This window comes from Cynocephalus volans, chromosome 1 (genome assembly GCF_027409185.1).
Source record: "Cynocephalus volans isolate mCynVol1 chromosome 1, mCynVol1.pri, whole genome shotgun sequence".
NCBI classification, from domain to species: Eukaryota; Metazoa; Chordata; class Mammalia; order Dermoptera; family Cynocephalidae; genus Cynocephalus; species Cynocephalus volans.
In genome coordinates this window covers 178,725,796-178,748,669 of record NC_084460.1, presented here as the reverse complement: position 1 = coordinate 178,748,669, position 22,874 = coordinate 178,725,796, and the positions used below count along the sequence as shown (strand labels likewise).

General features: G+C 39.6%; 1 protein-coding gene across 1 annotated transcript in view; it reads left to right on the top strand.

Moving 5' to 3' along the window:
- Positions 1-22,874, top strand: part of TIAM1 (TIAM Rac1 associated GEF 1) — a 141,360-nt gene that overhangs the window by 36,694 nt on the left and 81,792 nt on the right. The window contains exons 5-9 of the mRNA XM_063094812.1: positions 6,056-6,280; positions 8,629-8,814; positions 13,714-13,860; positions 16,699-16,773; positions 19,460-19,630. Coding sequence (XP_062950882.1) covers positions 6,056-6,280; positions 8,629-8,814; positions 13,714-13,860; positions 16,699-16,773; positions 19,460-19,630 — 804 coding nt within the window. The remainder of the gene's footprint in view (positions 1-6,055; positions 6,281-8,628; positions 8,815-13,713; positions 13,861-16,698; positions 16,774-19,459; positions 19,631-22,874) is intronic.

Below are 22,874 nucleotides of genomic sequence, written 5' to 3'. Positions count from 1 at the left end.
CTCCTGTGTACTTTGGGCTCTGCCTTTTATGCTGGAAGGTTTCATCAAATATCTGGTGATCCTTGACTGTCTGATTATATTTAAGTGTGAGATACCAAAAAGCTGCTTGGATATCATCTGTGCACATTGTCAGCTACTGGGGGCTTTTATAGCATGAAAAGAATAAGCAGCCTTTTTGTGGAGGGACTCCAGTTGACAATATTTCTTGGGCTTTCCTTGGGGGCTGCTTAGTTTTGCCAGAGGTGAGTCCTGCCTTTGCCAATTCATTTAGGTGGCTTGGATTTATTACCTCATTTGCAGCAGACAGTTCCTGCCTCTGTTGTATCTGGCTTCCTGGGGTCTTCTCCAAAGTGGGTGAGAGGGTGATGAGGTGGGGATGGGATGGGAGGGGTGCAGAGATGCGTTACTTTCTCCAGTGGGGGAGGGGATCGTCATATTAAGTTCTCTTTACAGACATTAAAGATGATAGTTTAATTAAGGCTTGTATAAATAAAACTCAAATATGATAAATGTAGAACTAACAAGAAAAAAGTCTTTGAATAATTTACACAGGACCTTCATTCCTATATAGCCTTTTGAAAATGATAACTTCATTTTTTTAAATTTTAAAATGAAAAAAAAAGAAAGAAGTTTGACCTACATTACAATTATTCTTGTGCTTCTGTAGACTCAAGTTATCCGAAATTTCAGTTTCGTAGATTTGGCATATATTCTCTAGTATTTCTCTTATCTGAAATGAATTTCCCTTTTCCTGCCACTCATGTAAACCATTGATTATCTGAAATCACTGAGTGTCCTCCATGCAGTTGGATAATTGAAGCTAGATCTATTTAAATACATAATGAAGCCCCGAGTTTCATCTTAACTGTGCACTCAAAGGGGCTCTTGTGCAAAATGCATTTTTTGCTGATTATATTTCTCTGTTGGCAAGAACTTTGCTTATTCCCCTCACTGAACTTTATACAGTATTTATAGCATCCCCAGAGGGCAAAGGAAGAAACACAAAATTCACTCTCTCTACCTGTCTGCTACTGTGTGTGTCATGGCAGGTAATGAACAGTAACATTGAGACCGTGCCATTGGGTGGTCTCTCCCTCTTGCCTTTTTGACCACTGAATTTTGGTGAATGGACCTTTTGTAGACCTGGTATCTCGAACTAAACTTGTTTGGTTTAAGAAGGTGATGCTTAGCATGTGAGAATTTAAATCCTGGAGAGGCCATGCTGGGAAACATTGTATCAAGCTGTGATCAGCTCTGAGCTGTTAAGCCTGTGAACTGTCAGGAAACGTTTCAAGACCTTTTTCTCCACTTAACTAGCTGTTGAAAACAATCACCATAGAGTTTGCCCTTTCTCTCACCAACATACAGCTCTCTGTGTGCCAGTGCAAAAGGACAAACTTTACAACAAAGCTCATTTAGTGAATTGTGCTTCTTAGAAATTGATTTGGCTTAATGATAGAGAATGGCAGGGACCACTGTTTTATTTAGACACAACAGCAGGAGCAAAAATTCTCCCTAATGGACCTGCCTGCAGCCACTGACATTTTAAAAGAGTTGGTAGGGCTGAGGCATACTTAATGGTTAAGAAGGCTGATGGCTAAATTTTTCATAAAGCTGTCATCACACATTTCTATATATGTTTCTCTAGATTTGGGGGATTGGTATGTTTTCTTTTCCTTTTTATTTTTAAATTTTTTTTCTTTTTAATTGTGGTACAATACACATAACATAAAAGTTACCATCTTAATTGTTTTTAAGCAGACAGTTCAGCATCGTTAAGTACATTCACATTCTTGTGCAACCATCACCATCATCCCTCTCCAGAACTCTTTCATTTTGCAAAGCTGAAACTCTGTCCCTGTTACACAACAGCTGTCCATTCCCCCTACCCCCAGCCCTTGGCAACTACCATCTTCCTTTCTTTTAAAAACATTTAGTTCCAGGATGGCTGCTTTGCCAAAATTAAATATGTACCTTTCAAAGGATGTTTAACTTCAACTGGTATCAGCTTCCTTCATTTCCACTTGAAATGGGAGGCAGACCCAACTCTGGGACATCAGAATGGACTGTGTTGGTCTTGGCTGAGTTTGGCTGGGATCCTCCCTTTTCATTAAGTAAAGAGAGCAAATGGCTGTTGTTCTACAGAGCATATCAGATTGTGGTCCTTCTATGGGTTAAAAGTGTATTCTATAGGCTTCTTTATTTTCAAAGCAGTACCTGTTTGAAATGGGTTTCTAACTTTCCTAGTCTTTTAGTCAGAATGGGTTAGATTATGTTCTAATAAGGAGCAGCCCTCAAATCTCAGTGGCTTATTACACCTTCTAATTCCTGCTTGTGGCTGGTGGAGGTTGGCTCTGCAGCTATAGTCATCCTGGACACTTAGGGACTGAGGCAGACAGATGCTGCACCTTGACACATACTTCTGTGACTGTTCTCACTGGGGTGGAGGCGAGAGAGGTTTGTCTTGGGGAAATGGGTATGGACCACCCACTGAGTGTTGACATGCCAGGTGTTTGTGCAGGGCCATAGCTTCTCCTTAGTGGCACATGCCACCTCTGCAAGATAGCATCTGATGACCCCACATTGCCTTTTCATGATGGGTGAAAACACCAGCTCCCCTAAAGTCTAAAAGCTCCGCATTTCCATTGAGCCATGCATACAAAGGGAAAGCATGTTTCGGGCCAGGGAACCAGCTGTTTATTAGGTGCTGCCAGGCACTTCGGAGGACAGGAAGTGATGCCGAAAGGGTCATGCTTTTTGGAACTTCCTTTGTAGTCTTGTAGGAACAATTTTTAATAAGAAATACAAAAGAAGGTATACTATTTTTAGGGTAGTTACAGAAAAATTATACTTAAATATTAGAGTAATATATCTTTGAAGGATTTTTTTTGAAACTTCCTGTTAAAGTGTGACGTATACACGGAAAGGTGCACATTTTGTTGGTGTTTAACAAACTGCATGAACCCATGTCATACACCCACATAACCAGCACCCAGATCAAGAAACAGAAAGTGGCCAACACCCGAGACATCCCTCTTGTCTTTCCTTCCAGTTGTCACTCCCCCCTCCTTCCCACCAGAGAACTGCTCTCCGACTTCTAACAGTGTACAGTGATGCACCATGTAAGGATGTTTGTGGTCAACAGTGGACCCCATATATGATGGTGGTCCTGTAAGATTATCATGGCTACACCCTGTAGCCTAAGTGTCCAGTAGGCTATACCAGCTAGGTTTGTGTAAGTATACTCTATGAGGTTTGCATGATGACAAAATCATCTAACAACTCATTTCTTAGAATGTATCCCCATTGTTAAGCGATGCATGGCTATATATTAGTTTTGCTTATGTTTGTACTTTATATAAATAGAACCCTACCGTACATACTCTTTCATGTCTGGCTTCCTTTCCTCAGTGTTATGTGTGCAAGCTAATTCGTATTGTAGTATGTAGTTGTAGATCCTGCGTTCTCGTTGCTGTGTAGTATTTCGTTGTGTGATTATACCATCTATTCATCCATTCTGCTGTTGATGGTGTAGTGGATTGAATTATGTCCCCCCAACTCATTGAAGCTTGAATTGTGTCCCCCAAGTGTTATGTATTAGAAACTTAGCCCCCACTGTGATTGTTAAGAGGGTGGGAAATCCTATTATGGTCATTGAAAGGTGGAGCCTTGAAGAGGTGATTGGATTGTAGGACTGTGCAGTAGTGAATGGATTAAAAATGGTGGCTAGGGGTGTGGCTTTAAAAGAAGAGAAGGGTCTGTGTTTCTCTCTCTATGCTTCCATCGTCTTGCAATGTGAGACACCTGGGTCACTGTTGCCACCACCAGATGTATTCCTTGGACTTTGGACTTCTCAGCCTCAGAAACTGTAAGCAATAAATTTTGTTTTCTTTATAAATCACCTACTTTCAGGTATTTTGTTATAAGCAACAGAAATGGACTAATACAATGGGCATCTGGATGCATTCCAGTTTTGCCCATTACAAATTATGCTGCTGTGCATGTTCGGGTATGTATATTTTGGCGAGCATATGATAGCATTTCTGCTGGGTATATGAGGGGTCTTCAAAAAGTTCATGGAAAGATTTGTGTTATCTTTTTATTCTATTTTCCACAAACTTTTCGAAGTACTCTTGTATAGCTGGCGTGCATTTTCTGGGTCACAAGGCGTGCATTTATTCAGCTTTAGTAGGTTGTTTTAAACAAGCTTTCTGAAGCAGTTGTACCTGTTTACACTCCAGCAAGCAGCCAGCTATGCGAGAGAGTTCTGTTTGCTCCATATCTTTGAAAGCCCTGGATATTTTCATTTTGACAGTTTTTGTCTTTTCTTTTCTTAGAAAATAATCTTTATTAGATTGTTTTTCCGTCCGAGCTGGTTCCTTCCCTAAAAGGGGAGTTGGGAAATAACCCACCTAACAAAATACACACTCAGGCTGAAACTCGAAGAGATCCAAAGATCCAACGTTTTACAGTGGGCTGAGCAGCAGCAAGCTTGCTGGTGTCATTATTTAAGGGAGAACCTTGAACTCTGTGTTTTTCTTGTGTAACTTCAAAGTGATATGTAAGGACGAGGTTTTAGATAATGACCTTCGAAGAGGAGATAAATATTAAAAATTTGAAGTAAATGTAAGTGTTATAGGGGAATCTCACATATAGAAGTACATTTTTTGTTTGTTTGTTTTTCCTAATTTTCTCAACCTACGAGTCTCTATCTGTGGCTTCTAGTGTCTTTACCTCCCACTGGATCCTCATAGAGTGATTCCATTTGCTTTGTCAGGTGGTACTTCTGCTGTTTCGTTTTTAGAATGTCTAGCTTATTGAAATGTTCTTTATCCACAGGCAAATTCTTTTTTGTAAACGTAACAACTGCCAGTCATTTAGGTTTGTCCAGCGTGAGCCGGCTTTGTTGGCAGACACCACTTTTAATATATGATGCTGTTTCTTTTGTGAAATACAAAACTGATGATATTCAGAAATAATACAGATACCTACAGTGCTCCCTTGATTTAGATTTCAGTTGCCAGCTGACATAGAGTAATGTGCTGGTGGGTTCCTCTTAATGGAATTTTGTTTGCAAGCTTAGATGAGTTAGAAAACTGTGAAGATGCATCAAAGAAAAAAAATCAGTGCTTTTGTGCATGAAAAATGATGTTAGTAGCTACTTTGGTATTGTAGTGGCTGAATATACCATTTTTTAGATGGGCTAACTTCTGAACATTTATTGAACTTCTCTGAACTTAAGGGAATACTTGGAAAAGTCCAGCACCTCCTCACTTATGTTCATTGATTGAGTTCCTCAAGAATCATAATAGCAAGTTATTACACATGAGCTATCTCCCCGGAACTATTCTGACTTTGTCTTTCAGAGTACCCTTGGGTTGCACCAATTCTTCTTTGAGGTCACCTGCCCATTGGTAGATGTTACCCACCATTGTCTTAATGCCCTTCTTGATCAGTCCATTCTTAGCCCGTGGAGCTCTGGTGGGTGGCTGCTATTCTGGGGTGCTCCCAAGTGGTCCCTTGAGACACTATTGCTTCTGGCTGCCTTGAACCATCTCCCCAACCCTAGTTTTGTCATTGCTGCTTAACACTGCGATAGGATGTTTGGATTTGAATTGCAGCGGTCCACTGGGGGCAGGGCTGTTGTGTCTTCCTTGACCAGTAATGTCCCTTGGTCGCACTCATGCCTTGTAGTTGACTGGTCCTCTCTGGAAACTGACCTTTGTCTCACAGCAGTTCTCTTGACTAGAAACCAAGCTGTCTGTGTAGGACTCTCATGTACGCAAGGGAGTTCAATAAATAAATCTGGTGAGCAGACATGGTGGCTTCATTTGGGAAGCCCTGAATGGGGGGTGGGCAGGTCAGGGGTCTGACCTGAGACTCACTTTTTTTATTGATTCCCTGAAGGAGGAGGTGAGGTTAGCCTTACTCATGGGGTGTCTAGACCTGTCTCCTTGACTGCCAGGCATTGCTGCTGTGGAGGTGCAGTGGCTCACTTCTGTTCACATTCCAAGACGTGGTTCTTTCTTCTCCCCCCACACCCTGCCGCATACAGACCACCAGCCAGACGGAGCTTGAAAACTGGATCACTGCCATCCACTCTGCCTGTGCCGCGGCCGTCGCGAGACACCACCACAAGGAAGACACGCTCCGCCTCCTGAAGTCAGAAATCAAAAAACTGGAACAGAAGATTGACATGGATGAAAAGATGAAGAAAATGGGTGAAATGCAGCTCTCTTCAGTCACTGACTCAAAGAAGAAGAAAACGATATTAGATCAGGTAATCGTTCTTCTGTCTTCAGACCCAGGCAACACCATTAGGTCTTTAGAAGTTTTTTTGCTGCCTGGGAATCATGAAACATCGATGGTTGCCTCCTTGTCAGCCTGTCACCCAGGCTGCTAACTTCTTTATTGTGACTGTCAGTTTTCTTCACCCTTTGTTCACAGTTGACTGTTATGAGCTAAAGGGAACAATATTCTATTGAATGAAAGACAGAAATCTAATAGAAGAGCCCTCCCGCTGCCACCAATGGCGTGCTATTCTTGGGCATCTATGTAATTAGAAAGTCTGCAATTTCATTTCCACATTAGCAGGTTGGCTTGGAGCTCAGCTGTGGTGGGGATTCATTTCCAACTCCTCAATAAATTTATTTATTTAGCGGCTGGCTGGTATGGGGACCGAACCCTTGACCTTGGTGTTGCAACACCACACTCTTAACTAGCTGAGCTAACTGCCATCCTTAGATTTAGAATTCAAAATTTAGAAAAGATGAAGTGTTTTTAAAAAATGCATATATAATTGCTGTATATGAGCATAAGTATATTTCATGCTAAAAAGGAAAGATCTGGTGAAATGAACAGAGGAGATTTTTGCCTGTGATTCATTTGCTTTAAAGTCAATGATGGCCACCTGGTGATGCTTTGGGACTTTGTCTGAATGCTTAGGAAATAATTATATGAACAAATGATATTTATTTATTTATTGTTTTTTATTTTTTATTTTTTATTTTAACTTCTCAATATACATTGTAGTTAATTTTTGTGTCCCTTTACCTGTTCCTCTTGCCCCCTCCCTCTCTCCTCTCCCCTCAGCTACATCATATCTGTTCACTTGTCTTAACAAGTTTAAGGAATTATTGTGATTGTGGTGTCTTCTTCCACCCCAACCCTTTATTTATTTATTTATTTATTTATAGCTCCCACAAATCAGTGAGAACATGTGGTATTTCTCTTTCTGTGCCTGACTTATTTCACTTAATATAATTTTCTCTAAGTCCATCCATATTGTTGCGAATAGTAGTATGTCATTCTTTTTTATAGCAGAGTAGCATTCCATTAAACAAATGATATTTAAATAAGAGAACAGTTGATGAAACAGGCCAGCCTCTGGTCTTCCACATTTCTGTCCATTTTCTCCATCTCTTACCTGACACTGTATTTTTTAAAATTAAGGGAAAATTCACATAAGATTAAGCATTTTAAAGTGAACAAATCAGTGGCATTTAGTACATGCGTAATGCTGTGCAACCTCTTTCTAGTTTCAAATCATTTTCATCCACCCCAGCCAGAAACCCTTTACCCATTAGTATTTGCTCCCCTCTGTTCTGGCATTCTGTCTTTGTGGATTTGCCTATTTTAGATGTTTCATATGAATGCAATTGCATAACACATGTCCTTTTGTGTCTGCTTCCTTCATTTAGCATAATGTTTTAGAGGTTGTTCCACATTGTAGCATACGTTAGTACTTCATTAATTTTTTTGACTGAATATTATTCTATTGGAATATTGTTCCGTTGTATGTAAACACCACAATTTGTTTATCCGTTCATCCGTTGATGGATTTTTGAACTGTTTCCACCTTTTGGCTCTTGTGAACAATGCTGTCATGAACATGTGTGTACACCAATACTGTAAGCTGAAGTAAAAAGGTAGGTGTCACCATTAACCATGGCCTGTATCACTGTGAACATCACTGAGTCTTTACTGTGTACTTATCTTTACCTTTTTCTTATTCAAACATCACATCAGCCTTAGGCAGCAGGGATTATTTTGCCACCTTGAAAAATGAGGCAAAGTCTCAGATATACCCTGTTCCTTGGAACTAAGTGTTCCAGAGTCTGGGTCTTCACCGTCTAGTATTTTCTGCTTCCTGCTCTGTGCTCTCTACCACCCACCTCTTCGCAAAAGCTCTTGGTCTGTTTGCCTCTGACCTTTGATTCCCCTCACTTTTCTTCTTCTCTTGGTCTTCCTATGAAAATCCACCTCTTGGCAAGTCATATAGTTCTCTGGTGCTTTTGAAGTCCCTTCATTTTTATTTCTTTTGTCTTGGGTTTGTGTTATAGATTTCAGAGTTGATCAACCTATAATGCACCCAAACATGAAATCTGTGATAGCAGGGCAAGAGCAATGAATAATATACTTTCTGTTTATCATACCGAATATATGGCTATAGATGTTTGCAGTAAAAACATATGTATTTGTGAAGCTTAGGTACCTGTTGTTTACCTCTTAGGATTATTACTAATACCTTTACAACATGTAGATTTTTGAGATTTGTGTAGGATAAAGTGTTAACATTTGTTTTCCCTTTTGCTTACCTTTTCTTTTCCCATGTTTTCACTCCTGTAGATCTTTGTTTGGGAGCAAAATCTTGAACAGTTCCAAATGGACCTATTTCGTTTCCGCTGTTACTTAGCTAGCCTCCAGGGTGGGGAGCTGCCAAACCCTAAAAGGCTACTCGCTTTTGCAAGCCGACCAACAAAAGTGGCAATGGGCCGTCTTGGAATCTTTTCTGTATCATCTTTTCATGCCCTGGTGAGTAGAAGCTAATACATTTTTGAAAAATATTCATCTTGATGCTTAATCCTGAGCAGGACTTGATAGGTACCTCTCTTAAGTGTTTTTCTAGTTTTACTACTGTATGTGGGTTTCTGAAGTGTCTTCTCTTCACAGTGGATATAAATTTTCATTTGAACTTGTTCTGAAATTGATTACTTAAGCCTTTCTTGATAGGTCCTAAACTGTTGTGCAACGAAAACATGAAGGGTGCTCTCTTATGAGATGTTTGCGTGTTTTTGTTGATAGCTGTTGTCATCTTTACACAGTGTTATGTTTTGAACGCAAATACGTATTTTGTATATTAACCATATGGAAATGGTGAGTGGAGCACTCTCTCTCATACATAAATGTGTTCTTGTTCTCTCTTCCTCTCTCTGTCTCTCACTCACTCATATACATATACCACGTATTGAACATAGATCTCTTTGGAGGTTTCCATTTCACTTTTTTTTGTTTGTTTGTTTTGATGGCCATAAATACCTGATAAGTTAGAGGAAGGCAAAGAACTTTCATGGTTTATCAGTTGAACATATGTATTGCTTGGGGAGGGGAATTTCCATCTGACTTTCAGAGAGGCAGATTGTATAGTTGTGTTGTGTATTGTGATCTGTAATTCCATGTACTTGCTAAATCACAAACAGCTTTTGGCTTCTTTCTTCTCAAAAATTCACTGTACGAGTAACACGGTTTTAGTCTATCCAAGTCAACACCTACGTAAAATGTACTGCACCTAGCACATTTGCTATGTAATGAAATGTTAAGTCTCAGGTTCCAGAAACTCCTTTGGAAAACCTTAGCTGTACAGCTCTTGTCTTGCCATGTCAGCGGTACCCTTCAATTGAATTCAGGGCTGTAATTCAGTCAGAGGCGTTTGTATTCTTTATAAATAGATTAGCGTCATCGTTCAGATAATTAGGGGTAGATTTACATTTTTAAAGAAGTCTTAAACCAATTTCTGGAGTTATTAAAACTGGCATCCTGATTTGTTCTGCTAATTACAGCTCAGCTCTTGGTCTCCCTGGCTACCACCTCTCCAGATAGCTATTAAGTCCTATTTTTTTAGCAGTGGGGGGACAAAGTGCTGTGATGAATAATCTTACTAACGGTTTTCAGTTGGGGGCTGTTCCTAGGTCTGTATCTTTGAGACCTGAACATCAATTCTTAACTTAGCCAAATCTGAATTTGCCTCTGCAAAAAAAATTGGAATAAAATTCTTATGTACCTCCTTGTCAGAATGTTTTTTACTAAGGGAGCTCATGATGTTAATGAGGTACTGTCAGTACTGCTATTAATGCTAAATCTTGAACGTCCAAATAGCTCCCTCCTTTTACTGTGGCTTGATAGATTTGGAGAAAAATAATTTTGCCTTTTACCTAAAACTTATATGCTTTAATTATTTCCTTCAAAACCATTAGAGCTAACTTCTCTGAGAAGGTTTCTGTATTAGTCTTTCATAATTTATCTTCAGAACTTCTAATTTCCTCTTTTTCAATGCCTGTGATTTGCGGGTACTTTTTTTTTTGGTGGGTAGGCTATTAAAATTTGGCCAGCTGAAGATGGGGGTGGGAGAATTAGTAGCTCTTTTTGTTTTTTTGGTCAGAGATTTTAAAGAAAGATATTTAATTCCATATGTTCAACTCTCTGGTCCTTTGTTCTTTTTTTTTTTTTTTTTTTTGCTAGCTGTTTCAGCGATGCAAGTCCATGTGTTGATAGGTCCTTGCAAACATCTTTTTCATGAGGGGTTTCATTTCAGACAGAACAAGGTAGGTGAGCCTGTAGGGTCTGTGTTCCTTTTTGCTGTTCTAGCTCCTGTGGAAGATTCCAGGCAGGGAATTGTACAGTCTGATTTATTGGACACTTATTTATTTATTTTTCCTCTTCTTTTTGTCATTTGACACCAGGGTTTTTCCCCCCGCCTTGTGATTGAAACATTCTTCAATTTAGCCTTTGTCCAGAAAAAATTTTTTTTCTCTGGGAAAAGGGAGTGAAGGAGAGGGAGGGGAGAGGAGGAGGTGTGAGGTTAACAGGGTGTGGTGGGGGAGTTTATCTGATCTACAAATGAAGTACCATTCACTAGGAGAGCTTCCCATAATGCCGGGTGATTTGCAGTAATTAACTGAAGGGTCCCCTCTGTCCTCTTTGAGAGAAGGTTATCATTGTTCTTGTTTGCACAGATGAGCAGAACGATAGAGTAATCAGGTTCCAGCTATAAAGGGAGGCATTGTCTGGGCAAAGATCATTGAGAAACTCTTGAGCTCTTATCCAGGAGTTCTTCTGCCAGCCTTTTTTCCTAAATCCCTTTGCTCATTTTGAGTCATTATTGTCTCAGGGGTGGTGGTTCCTTTTGCAGTTTATGAAGCCCCAAACAGTTTAGAATAGTTGCTCCAATAACTTTAAATAAAGTGTTTGTCAAACAGACTAACTGGTGAGCTGGTCACTGAGAATATTTGTGGTTGTATGAGTTTCTCTGTCCTGCTTTTTTTTTTTTTTCTAAATTGTAAACTAAAGAGTGACTTTTAAATTGTTGTTACCATGTTATGTAGGATCTCTGCTTTTGCTTTTTTTTTTTTCTTTTTGGTGGTTGACCTGTAAGAGGATCTGAACCGGTGAACTTGGTGTTATGAGGCTGTGCTCTAACCAGCTGAGCTAACCAGCCAGCCCTCTGCTTTTGCTTTTTGGTATTTATTTATTTATTCATTCAGTCAGCAAATATATGTGAATACCTGGCATCTGTCAGTTACTTCTGATTAGGGTTCTAGCAATGAGCAACATAGTGTCTGTCCTGTTGGAGCTTATATTCTTGTGGGAGAGCTGATAAGAAATAAGTAAACAATTAAATAAACACAGTAAGTACAGATATTGATGTGTGCTATGAAGGAAGTAAACAAGGTAGTACATGTAGACACACACACATACATACATGGCTACCTGTATGTATGCATATATATTTATGGCTGGATTTATTTATAAGTAGATACATAAATATGAGCCCTAATGGACATTTTTTTCTCTGGATTTTTAAATTTAACACCATTTATTCAGTGCCAACATAGTCATGTGAGCATATGTGTCAGTACAATATAATGTATTCCTTTTACCTTTGTTTACCTTTAACTTTGAAAGTGCAAATGAAGAAAGGAAAATTTTACATGTTTAATCGAGCCTTTTGTTTTGTGATTTTTGTTTCCCGTAACACCTCCAATATAATTGTAGATTAAGATCTGTCTCATAAAAATTTCCACCAGTGTCTTGGATACCACATTTTCCTGAGCCCTGATCTGGGTCTTTTTTTGTGCTAAGCTGAGAAAATGCTAGACCTCTTAGCTCCCTCATCTTCCTATTTTTATTTGGAACCAAAAATCTTCCCCCTAATACCTTTGCAGAGAAGCTGTTTTGATTTCTGTTTTTATGTACGTGCGGGACCTTGCTAATCTACTCGAGGGGCTTCTGTGGTGCTGACATGGTCGATACTGAGAACCCCAGAGAACCATGCCTTCTAAACAACCTGCTGACTGCTGGGGAGGCCCTTTGTGTTACCCAACAGTGTTTTTCATCCCCTGGACTGCTGCCAGTTGGCACCTGTCACATTGGGAGTTGGCCCATCTATGACAAGTAGGTACTAAGACAGTCACCTCCAGCAATAGAGAGGGGGTGGGGAAGTTTCATTTCAAGTCTGACTTGCTATACCTCCTGCCACTCCTTTTTTTGAAAGGAGAGACCCTGTGTGGCCTACTGAGACCTCCTGGCAGAAGTTCCCTTAAGTTCTTGGGACTTTGCGTACAGCCTGTAGGATAAAACTCAGGCCTGAATGTTTTGCCTGGGAGAGCTTTACGGAGTCCTCACAGAGATGCTACTTGAGCAGTGATCTCAGGGACAGATTTAAATTTGGCGTGTTTCCTTCTGAAATGTTTCTCTGGGTTGTTGGTACCTAGCAAATATCTCGACACAGTTTAGCTTTTATATTTTTAAATGCAAGTTTAATTTCCCATTCACCTAAACATTGGACATCTGAGTTATGTCAGTTTGGTAAGGTGGCTTCATCATCTGCAGGGATCAGGTCCCTTTGCTTTGTTGTTTTGCCTTCCTTGAAAGGTTTCTTTTCCAAACATCCTAGACCATGATGTGGGCCTTCCTCTTATGAAGGAGGAAGAAAGCCAAGGATAACAGTAAGTCCCCTCCTCTTCAGGAAAATTCCTGAAGTTGCAAATTGTTTTCCTACTTATATTCCATTGACCAGAACTTAGTCACAAGCCCATGCTCTGCTGCAAGAAAATAAGTAAACTTAGACTTATTGGCCATGTGCTCAGCTACATCTGGAGTTTCTGTGACTGAAGCAGAAGGCAGAATGGATATTAGGGGGCAACTATCACTTTCTAATAAACAAAGTCATTTTATATAAACCAAGAAAGCTAAATAGATGAGATTGCTCATTGCAGATTTAATATAGAATCACAGGGGCCAAATTCTGCTGTTTTTCCACTATTTCTGCTGATGCTCAGGTGCCATTTTTCGTGAGAATTCAGAAACAGCTTTGCATTTGGGGAGGATCTTAAGAAAGCATGGCTCATTTAACTTCTATGTGACCAGATGGACATCTAATTCTTGGAAACATAACATATATACTTATTTCTATTTTATACATTTTTACTGATGATTTCAAACAACGATTGAGTTTGCCAACCTTTCATTTCCATGTTGAATCCACGAAGGGCCCTTAAAATCCCGGTGTGTATAAGTCATGGATTTGGGGGGTAAGGTCTGTTGTGTAGCATGATGGATGAGGGTTGTTTAAAAGGTGGAACTTAGTGGGGACCTTGAGGAACAGGTGGGTGGTCCTAATACCTCTCTCTTGTTGCTGCTTATCCTTATCAACAGGTGGCAGCACGTACTGGTGAAACGGGAGTGAGAAGACGTACTCAGGCCATGTCCAGATCTGCAAGCAAGCGAAGGAGCAGGTTCTCTTCTCTCTGGGGTCTGGACACTACCTCCAAAAAGAAGCAGGGACGCCCAAGCATCAATCAGGTAGATTCCAGTGTGGACGAAAAGCAAGTCTGCACAGATTGCTTCCATAGCCACCTCAATTTGGGGTGTGTGTATGTGTTTCTTTATTGACACTGAGTGTTATTTAAAATCAGCTAGTTGACACAGAGAAATTAGTTGTGCTAGACTCTTTTAATAGATAATGTACACTCATAATGTTGAACTCTGCTATTAGTCTATCACCAAGCTCCAGGCTCCCACCTGCATCCTTTCCAAGTCCTGGTTAATTACAGACCTACTAAAAGTGTACAATTCATCCTGAGTCGTCAGAAAAAAGCAAGCTTGATGATGAAGCCAAGTGGGCACCTGAGCACTTTTAAAGCTGCCTCTGGTGCTGGATCAAAGGCTGCTTCCAGGGAAATCAGATTGTTTCTTTGCCCTTGACTTTTTGGGGTTGGCATTAAATGGGCAGTTCCTTTGCCTACAAGCATTAGCTGCCAAGAATCTGCTCACTCACCTCCACGGCCCCTTCTGCTCAAGTACATGGGGTGAAAGGGGATCACAGCACATCCTGAATGGCACAAGCTAGAGAGGGGCAGTGTGGGGCTGTACGCTGGGGCCCTGTTCTTCTCCTTTGATTTTACTCTTTTACTAGCCAAAGCCGCTCTCCTGCTGGGGTTACTTCTGGGAGACTCACTCTCCCTATTATAGTTATCCTTCTATCGTTATATACCCTGCTGTAGTTATCCTTCTCTAGTTATATACCCTGCTATAGTCATCCTTCTATAGTCATATGTCCTGCTGTAGTTATCCTTCTATAGTCATATGCCCTGCTGTAGTTATCCTTCTATAGTCATATACCCTGCTGTACTCATCCTTCTGTAGTTATATACCCTGCTGTAGTTATCCTTCTCAAGTTATATACCCTGCTATAGTCATCCTTCTATAGTCATATGTCCTGCTGTAGTTATCCTTCTATAGTCATATGCCCTGCTGTAGTTAGTTATCCTTCTATAGTTATATACCCTGCTGTAGTCATCCTTCTCTAGTTATATACCCTGCTGTAGTCATCCTTCTATAGTCATATACCCTGCTGTAGTTATCCTTCTATCGTCATATGCCCTGCTGTAGTTATCCTTCTATAGTCATATACCCTGCTGTACTCATCCTTCTGTAGTTATATACCCTGCTGTAGTTATCCTTCTCAAGTTATATACCCTGCTATAGTCATCCTTCTATAGTCATATGTCCTGCTGTAGTTATCCTTCTATAGTCATATGCCCTGCTGTAGTTAGTTATCCTTCTATAGTTATATACCCTGCTGTAGTCATCCTTCTATAGTCATATACCCTGCTGTAGTTATCCTTCTATCGTCATATGCCCTGCTGTAGTTATCCTTCTATAGTCATATGCCCTGCTGTAGTTATCCTTCTATAGTTATATACCCTGCTGTAGTTATATACCCTGCTGTAGTTATCGTTCTATAGTTATGTACCCTGCTGTAGTTATCCTTCTCTAGTTATATACCCTGCTGTAGTTATCCTTCTCTAGTTATATACCCTGCTGTAGTTATCCTTCTCTAGTTATATACCCTGCTGTAGTTATCCTTCTCTAGTTATATGCCCTGCTGTAGTTATCCCCTTCTCTAGTTATATACCCTGCTGTAGTTATCCTTCTATAGTTATATGCCCTGCTGTAGTCATCCTTCTCTAGTTATATGCCCTGCTGTAGTTATCCCCTTCTCTAGTTATATACCCTGCTGTAGTTATCCTTCTATAGTTATATGCCCTGCTGTAGTCATCCTTCTCTAGTTATATGCCCTGCTGTAGTTATCCTTCTCTAGTTATATACCCTGCTGTAGTTGGTGCTGTATGTATCCTCTGTCATTGTAGATGACTCAGACCACTGCTATAAATATGTCAGGACCTTGCAGTTTGAACATGTGTTCTATCAAAACCCTTAGTTTGTATGGTTCTCCTTTATTGGTACCAGGTTATGTTATAGCCCATTACTACTGAAATATATGACTGAATTTAAATGAATTCAAGAGAATGTTTTAACATTTTTTTAAATCAAAGGACAGTGTAATGTCTTGTAAACAATTCTTTAATTCTTTCTTTAAAAGTTTTTAAAAACTTTTTGTTTAACCATAAACATCCAATAGAAGCTGACTCATTAATTCAGCATTTTGAAATGAACAAAAATTGTATGTTTCTGTATGTTTCATTTGCACTCAGGGAAAGGCTTTTTCTTAATTGTGTAAGTTATCCTGACAGTACATGCTCATTTTAGAGCTGGTACATAAAATTCCTTGGGTCCATGGATGTGGGTATTGAGTGCTACTGGCATCAGGATCCTGTTATGATTTTTGTCATATTTTTAAGGTAGCAGGATTCATTAAATTTCAAAGAAGAGATAAATTTTTATTTTTTAAATAAAAAACAATTTTTCTGCCATGTTGTGGTAAAAAAGTGTAAATATCTTCTCAAGTGCAACTCAAGAAAGTATCAAAAAGCAAACTGATTATTAATTATAAATATCTGATTAGGTGTATCAGGCTATAGTAGAAATTCCTCATTGTGAATGCATCTAGTTCATTGATTTTGCAAGTTTTTCTTTAAAGTTAAATGAATTATCCAGATTTAAAAGCAAATTTTGTCTTTGAATTGTCAAAGATGTAGGAAGTGATCTAGATACAGGGACACGGTTTTCATGGTCTGCTACCATAGATTATTTTGCCTGCTTTGGAGTTTGATGTAGGAGTATCTGAAACCTTCTGTAATGTTTTCTAATAGCCATGCCTATTTCCGTCTCCCTTCTCATGCTTTATTTGCCCCGTTGCCCAGAGTTCTTTTTAAGACGATGCTTTTGTATATGCAGGTGTTTGGAGAGGGAACAGACGCTGTAAAGAAATCTTTAGAGGGAATATTTGATGACATTGTTCCAGATGGCAAGGTAAAAATAAACACGTGTTCCTTTTCTAAAAGTACCATAAGTGCATCAACACATGCACAATGCAATGGTTTCTTGGGTACTAAAATTAAGTAGGCTCAAAAACTGAAATTATCAAGTTTTTAAAGTTATGTAACAGATCAACAAGAGATGGAAAACCATTTTATGTTTAAAACTTTGTGATAATAAGAACATTCTCCTGATGACATAACATTTTCCATACTCACCATTTGATATGTGAATTTCAACTAGAATATAAGAGAAAATTGGGGTTCTGAGTAGCTGAATATTTGATGCCATTGCCAATTCCTTTTTATATGTAAATTCTATTACCAAGGGGTGAGTTCTTATTGCCTTCCCTCTCTGCCCACCCATGCTATTTTGTTCCCGTTAATTTCAAAGAACTGTTCTGATAGTATGTCTTTTAAGTCAAGTATTCAATTAAAGATTCACAGACGTGGTTCAACTTTGTGCTTGGATTTAATAGAGGCTTTCAAACTGCTCTGATTGACAGCCCATATAGATTTTTTATTGGCCACTTTTTTTTCAGCCTCTAAATAAATGGACATCCCTAATTTTTCAAGACCCTGACAGTGATACCAGCAGCCTCTTTGTCTGGGGCTGAGGGTTCTGATGTTGGTAATGTGACCTTGGTATCATTCCTTGGTTCTTGGACTCAGAATCAATGTGACAGAATTCAGCTTTTGGTTGCCATGCAACCAAGCTGTGTTGGTCAACAGTGGCTCTGTCTTATGTTATAGACAGAGCTGAGCCTCAGAAACCAGAGGGTGCAGTAGGGACTTCCAACTATTGGAGGGGAAGGAGGGAAGAGTGGCCATGGGAAGGTCTTTTCTCTCTTCCATACCCAAACTACTCAGGGATTATGTCATTCTGAATACAAAGGCAGCTGTTCTTGGAAATACCCATCCATGGCACTCTCTTTGAGCATCTGTCTCTGATGAAATTAAATTGTTATACGTATGTATTATCCAAGCATGGTTTTTGATGATAACGTGGTCATTTCTTTCTTTTTTTTTTTTTTTTTGTGACCGGTAAGGGGATCGCAACCCTTGGCTCGGGGTCGCCCGCACCGCGCTCAGCCAGTGAGCGCACCGGCCATCCCTATATAGGATCCAAACCCGTGGCCCGAGCGCCGCTGAGCTCCCAGTGCCGCACTCTCCCGAGTGAGCCACGGGGTCGGCCCAACGTGGTCATTTCTGAAGTGGGCCAGTTCATCTTGCATGTCATCATTACTATACTTTTAATGTCGGGATATCCTTTTCAGCACACAGAACTTGGAAACTGCAAAAATTTTTCCACTGGAATTCTGTGTAGTGTTTTCAGTTTTCCATTTTTTCAAAGCAAGATACGTCTTTCTCCCACTCCCTGGCTAGAATGCCGTGTTCTCAAAGAGGAGTTTAGATGCAAAATGTGGGCAGATCCTGTGCTAAGGGGCATTTATTTAATGTGGCACATGGGAACAGCATTGGAAGGTTCCAATTATAGTTAATGGGATTTAGGCAAGTTGATTGCTTTTTGACAGTTCTTTCCCTGGGGTCCAACTTATCTACAAAAGCAATGCTGTTCAAAGGCAGGGCTGAAATTATCTTCCGCAGTTGGGTTTAGTTTAGTGGCCTTTACTAAAACATTCCCCCATTCTTGGATCCTGTTCTTTTTATGTATAGAAGTTATTATGTTACCGCCTCTCAGCCTTCATTTGTAAATTTATTTCTTCTTGTAATTAGCTGATACCAGCCTTGTTCTTGGTAATCTGTAGATACATAATTACCAACCAGTGGCCTGGTTATAAATCAATAGTCAGGGCATATTACTTAGCGCATAATGAGCATCAATATTATGTTTATATTGCTGAAATCTAACACAATTCTTTCCTTGCTTATTTGACTGGACTCCTCAGTCTTTATCAATCTAAGGATTGTTTTCAGCTTCAGCTGCTTAGCTTGCTTACATTTAACCCAGCTGCTCAATGCTTCTCTTACATTCACAAACTTTATGCTCCTGCCCGATCCTCAGGCAGAGTGACATAGAGCACACAGTGATGGCAGCAGCCTATGGAGGCTTGTTTTGCCACGTTGTGCCATGAGCAGATTATTCTTGGAGCTCTTTGAACTTCATCTTGGAAGTGGAGCTGTCTCTCTTCCAGAGTTGTGGTAGAAGCCCAAGAGAGCACAAAAATGATGCTACCTATAAACATGTAGTGCTAGAATGTTACCTTTTGGAAAAGCATTTCCCTGGAGTTTCCTTGGTGCTCTGAAGTATAAAATGCACATGGCAGATATTCTTTGGAATTCTCTGTTCAAAATATGAAACAGGTTTATGGAAGAAATCATAGCTGTAAAGCTGAGCTGAATGGTTAACCCATTTCTCGCTTTTTTTTTCCAAATTCTGGTACCTATTTATTCTTGCCATGCCCACCTTTGGATATTCTGGGCCAAGTGTAAAGTCCACCTCTTATATAAGGTCAGAAATCTCCTGCCCTGCTCCTGCCATATAGCTCCTTTCTCAATGGTTTCTCTCTCTCCAAAGATGCCCCCCTACCTCCCATCACGGCCTCCACTTATGTCCTGGGCCATTTTCTAGGAACAGATAATCCTTGTGTGCAACCTGGGGATCTGAGGTTGTTGGAGATGTACTGCTGCTGCTCTGCTAATGTTATTTCTTGTTATAGAGGGAGAAAGACGTGGTCTTGCCTAGCGTCCACCAGCACAATCCTGACTGCGACATTTGGGTCCACGAGTATTTCACTCCGTCCTGGTTCTGTCTGCCCAATAATCAGCCAGCCCTGACGGTCGTCCGGCCGGGAGACACTGCACGGGACACCTTGGAGCTGATTTGCAAGGTATGTGTGGAGCTACTCTGGGTTATTTTTCTGAGAAGAGCAGAATGGGGTATAGGAATCTTTTAAGGCACATGAGGAAACTCCAAAGTCCTGTAGGAGAGAAAGGTGCTTAAAAGACACCTCCATTTCATTTCAGAGCAGCACTGGAGTCTGTTGTGACAGCATGCTTAATGTGAGTACTCCACCATTAGGAGGAGGAGAACTCTTCTAAGTAGCCTCTTCCAATGTACGTATTTGATAGACATGTAATGAGCATATTCCCTGCTCATTGCAAACATTTTAGAAAATCAAGGTAAAGGACAAAGCAGAAAATTAAACTCACAAAATCCAAAAGTAACCACTGTAAACGTTTTGGTGTTTGTGTGTCTGTCCTTTGTTCTGCACCTACACACCTGCATTGAATGGCGTCATATTATGGGTACTGTTTTGTAACCTGCTTTTTAATCAGTACTCAGTCTTCTCTAATACACTATGGACATCTTTAGAGTATGGAAAAACTGGAGTAAATGTAAGTTTGACCTCCATGCTGGGAAATTCCTCTTCTTCTGAACATGGAATTAGCCTTTTGTGTGTGTGAGACAAAGGATTGAGGTCATTTCTTCTACTTTTACCTGAAGCAGTAGAAATGTTTCCATCTTTTTCAAGGTGAACATGGTTTTACTTTTTCTCCCCCAAAGGGCCGCCAGGTGAATGAGCTTGAGTGAGGGAAGGGAAAGAAGAAAGAAAAGAGCCTGTTTTTACTTTTGCATAATTAACAGCGTTGATAGTCTTATTTAGAAGTTGCATCAAGTCTGTGAAAAAGCTGACACTTCCCCATTTTATCAGTGGGGACAGTGTGGCTCAGAGAGTTACTTGCCTGAGCCCACATCACAGTCAATTGCAGAGGAGATACTGAGCCCAAGTCTGGCTGCTCCAAACCTGGGTGTGTTTCACTGTGCCAGCTGGACGGTCTCAAGAACTCTCAGAGTCTGGGTCAGTCTTCAGGAAAGACAGTACATAAGGCTTGGAAGAATCTAGAACATGTTTTTAAGGGAGTGAACTGGTTTCTCCTGGGGCTGCTAAAGGGAACTTGGGAAACTTTACTATGAAAATTTTATCTTAAAAGAAGTTGGATGGCTAAAATGATGTTTTAAAAACCTCCTTATTCAACACAATGATTTGTAAATACTGAATAACCTTCACTATCTCAGCAAGTACTTTAATTCTTGCTGTAGTTTTACAATCAGCAATTTTTCTGTTTTAAAAAAAAACAAATAAAAGGGGCCTTTTAATGAAAAAATATGGCTGTTCATTTGAGTAGGGGAAATGGAACAGTACAGCTCAAATAAGCCTTTCAGATGGTCTTATGCGGAGGAAAAGTGGAGGACCTTTTTGTTCAGGACAGAGCTAACTAACATCAGCCCCCACATAGGTGTTAAAAATAAATATCACCTTATGTACTTTGTATCCTTCATGTATGTGAGTTCTAGCTTTTGAAGATAATGATATCTCTGTTCGCAATTTTTCATTTTAATTACTTAACAAAATTGGCCTATTGAGGATTTCTACATTCCTATATTTATAGATTAGCACAGTTCTTTAGAGACTCATTAATATTCTGCAGAGCTGTGGGAGTTATTCACAGATCTGCAGCTGAAGGTGTTGGAAGTAGGACTTTCTGGCCTTTTTGTATAAGCCCAACCCAAGGAATACTGCATAGCTTTGGAGCTTCCTGTGCACATTGGCTTTAGACCCAGGCAGGAATCAAAGGTGAAACCAAAGTTTTCCAATAACCACTGATTGCTGGAAAATTGATCAGTGAGTAGGGTAATGAATGATTGGCCCAATTTTAGGTACTTTTAAAGCTTTTGCTCTGGTAGAAACTAAGGGGATGAGGAATAGTATTGTCACTGCCACTTACAGACCATTTTTAGATAATGCAGTGGGCCTATTCCCCATAAAGTGTTTACCTCTGCAATTTGCAGGGTTTTTATTGCAATCATGAGGGTATAGATTCTTTCCTCTAACTATAAGAAGTTGTCCTGCCCAGTTTTCCTTGGGTCTTCAGTTCTTTTTCCCAAAACAAAAAAGTAAAAATAGAAATAAAAACAAAGACAACATGGTGTGGAACAAACTTACATCTTATGAGTTTAAAAATGGAAAACTTTTGTGTGCACTTTAAGAAAATGATGGTCTCTGGAGAAGCATTAGTGTAGGATAAATTATATAGTTTGCTCAGAACCAGGTGCCTTCTAAAGCTTGCCTCTTCTTTGGAAAACACTTTATTGTAATTAGTGGAACCGATTTTATTCTTAAGAGGGAAGGAGATAATGGGGAAAAAAGTGCCATGTGTTATTAATGATCTAATATATTGGTGAGTGTTTTTTTCCCTCATTTTTGGAGGAGGGATTGAAAACAAAGATGATTGTAAGAATACCTGCCTTTTATTTCATTACTGTCATTCTCAGCACAGTGTTGGTGACGGATGCTTTCCCTGATATTTATTTAATAATCAATCTCTTTCTTCTGTCTCCTGCATTCAGCTCATTCTCTTTCCTATTCTATCTGATCCACATCATTTCACTTCAGTTTGCCATCTGCCATCTGAGCACCATGCAAGTTCTGGTATAGTAAATGTTTCAAGATCTACATTTCATGTACAGTTTATGTTATAGATGTTACTAGAATGATTGTTGCTAAATATAACAGGTAACCATGTTGGCCCATAGGTTTTGGATATATGGTGATCATTGCAATTACAAAAATAATTGCAAAAGCAAATTCAGTTTTTCATACTCACTGATATTATTTGCATGTGACCATGGTGTCAGTTTTATTTCATGCTTTTAACTTGTTGGGCTATGGCTTTGGCTATTCTAATAACCATTGGCATTTAAAAAATGAAAGGACACTGAAGGGGAAGGAAAACATCTTTGGAAATTCTGCAGTAGTGCTTTGTGTGTTCATGTGTGTGTGGATTTCTGTATGCAATAACTATGTTTGTGTGTTTCCCAGAGTGGTTTGACTGAAATGAAGGAAAGTGAAGAGAAATGGAACAAGAAAACATGATATTTTAGAAGATGTATAGCAAATTCTGAGACATGTTATCTATTTTAATTGGCTCAAACTATTTACTGAAAAGATCCACATTGTGTTTTGCTGTTTCATCCTTTGAAATAGTTGTAGTGAGATGTGAATTAAAAAAAAAAAAAAATTCCAACTCAACTAAAAATTGGTTTACGATAATACTTACGGTATAATTTGT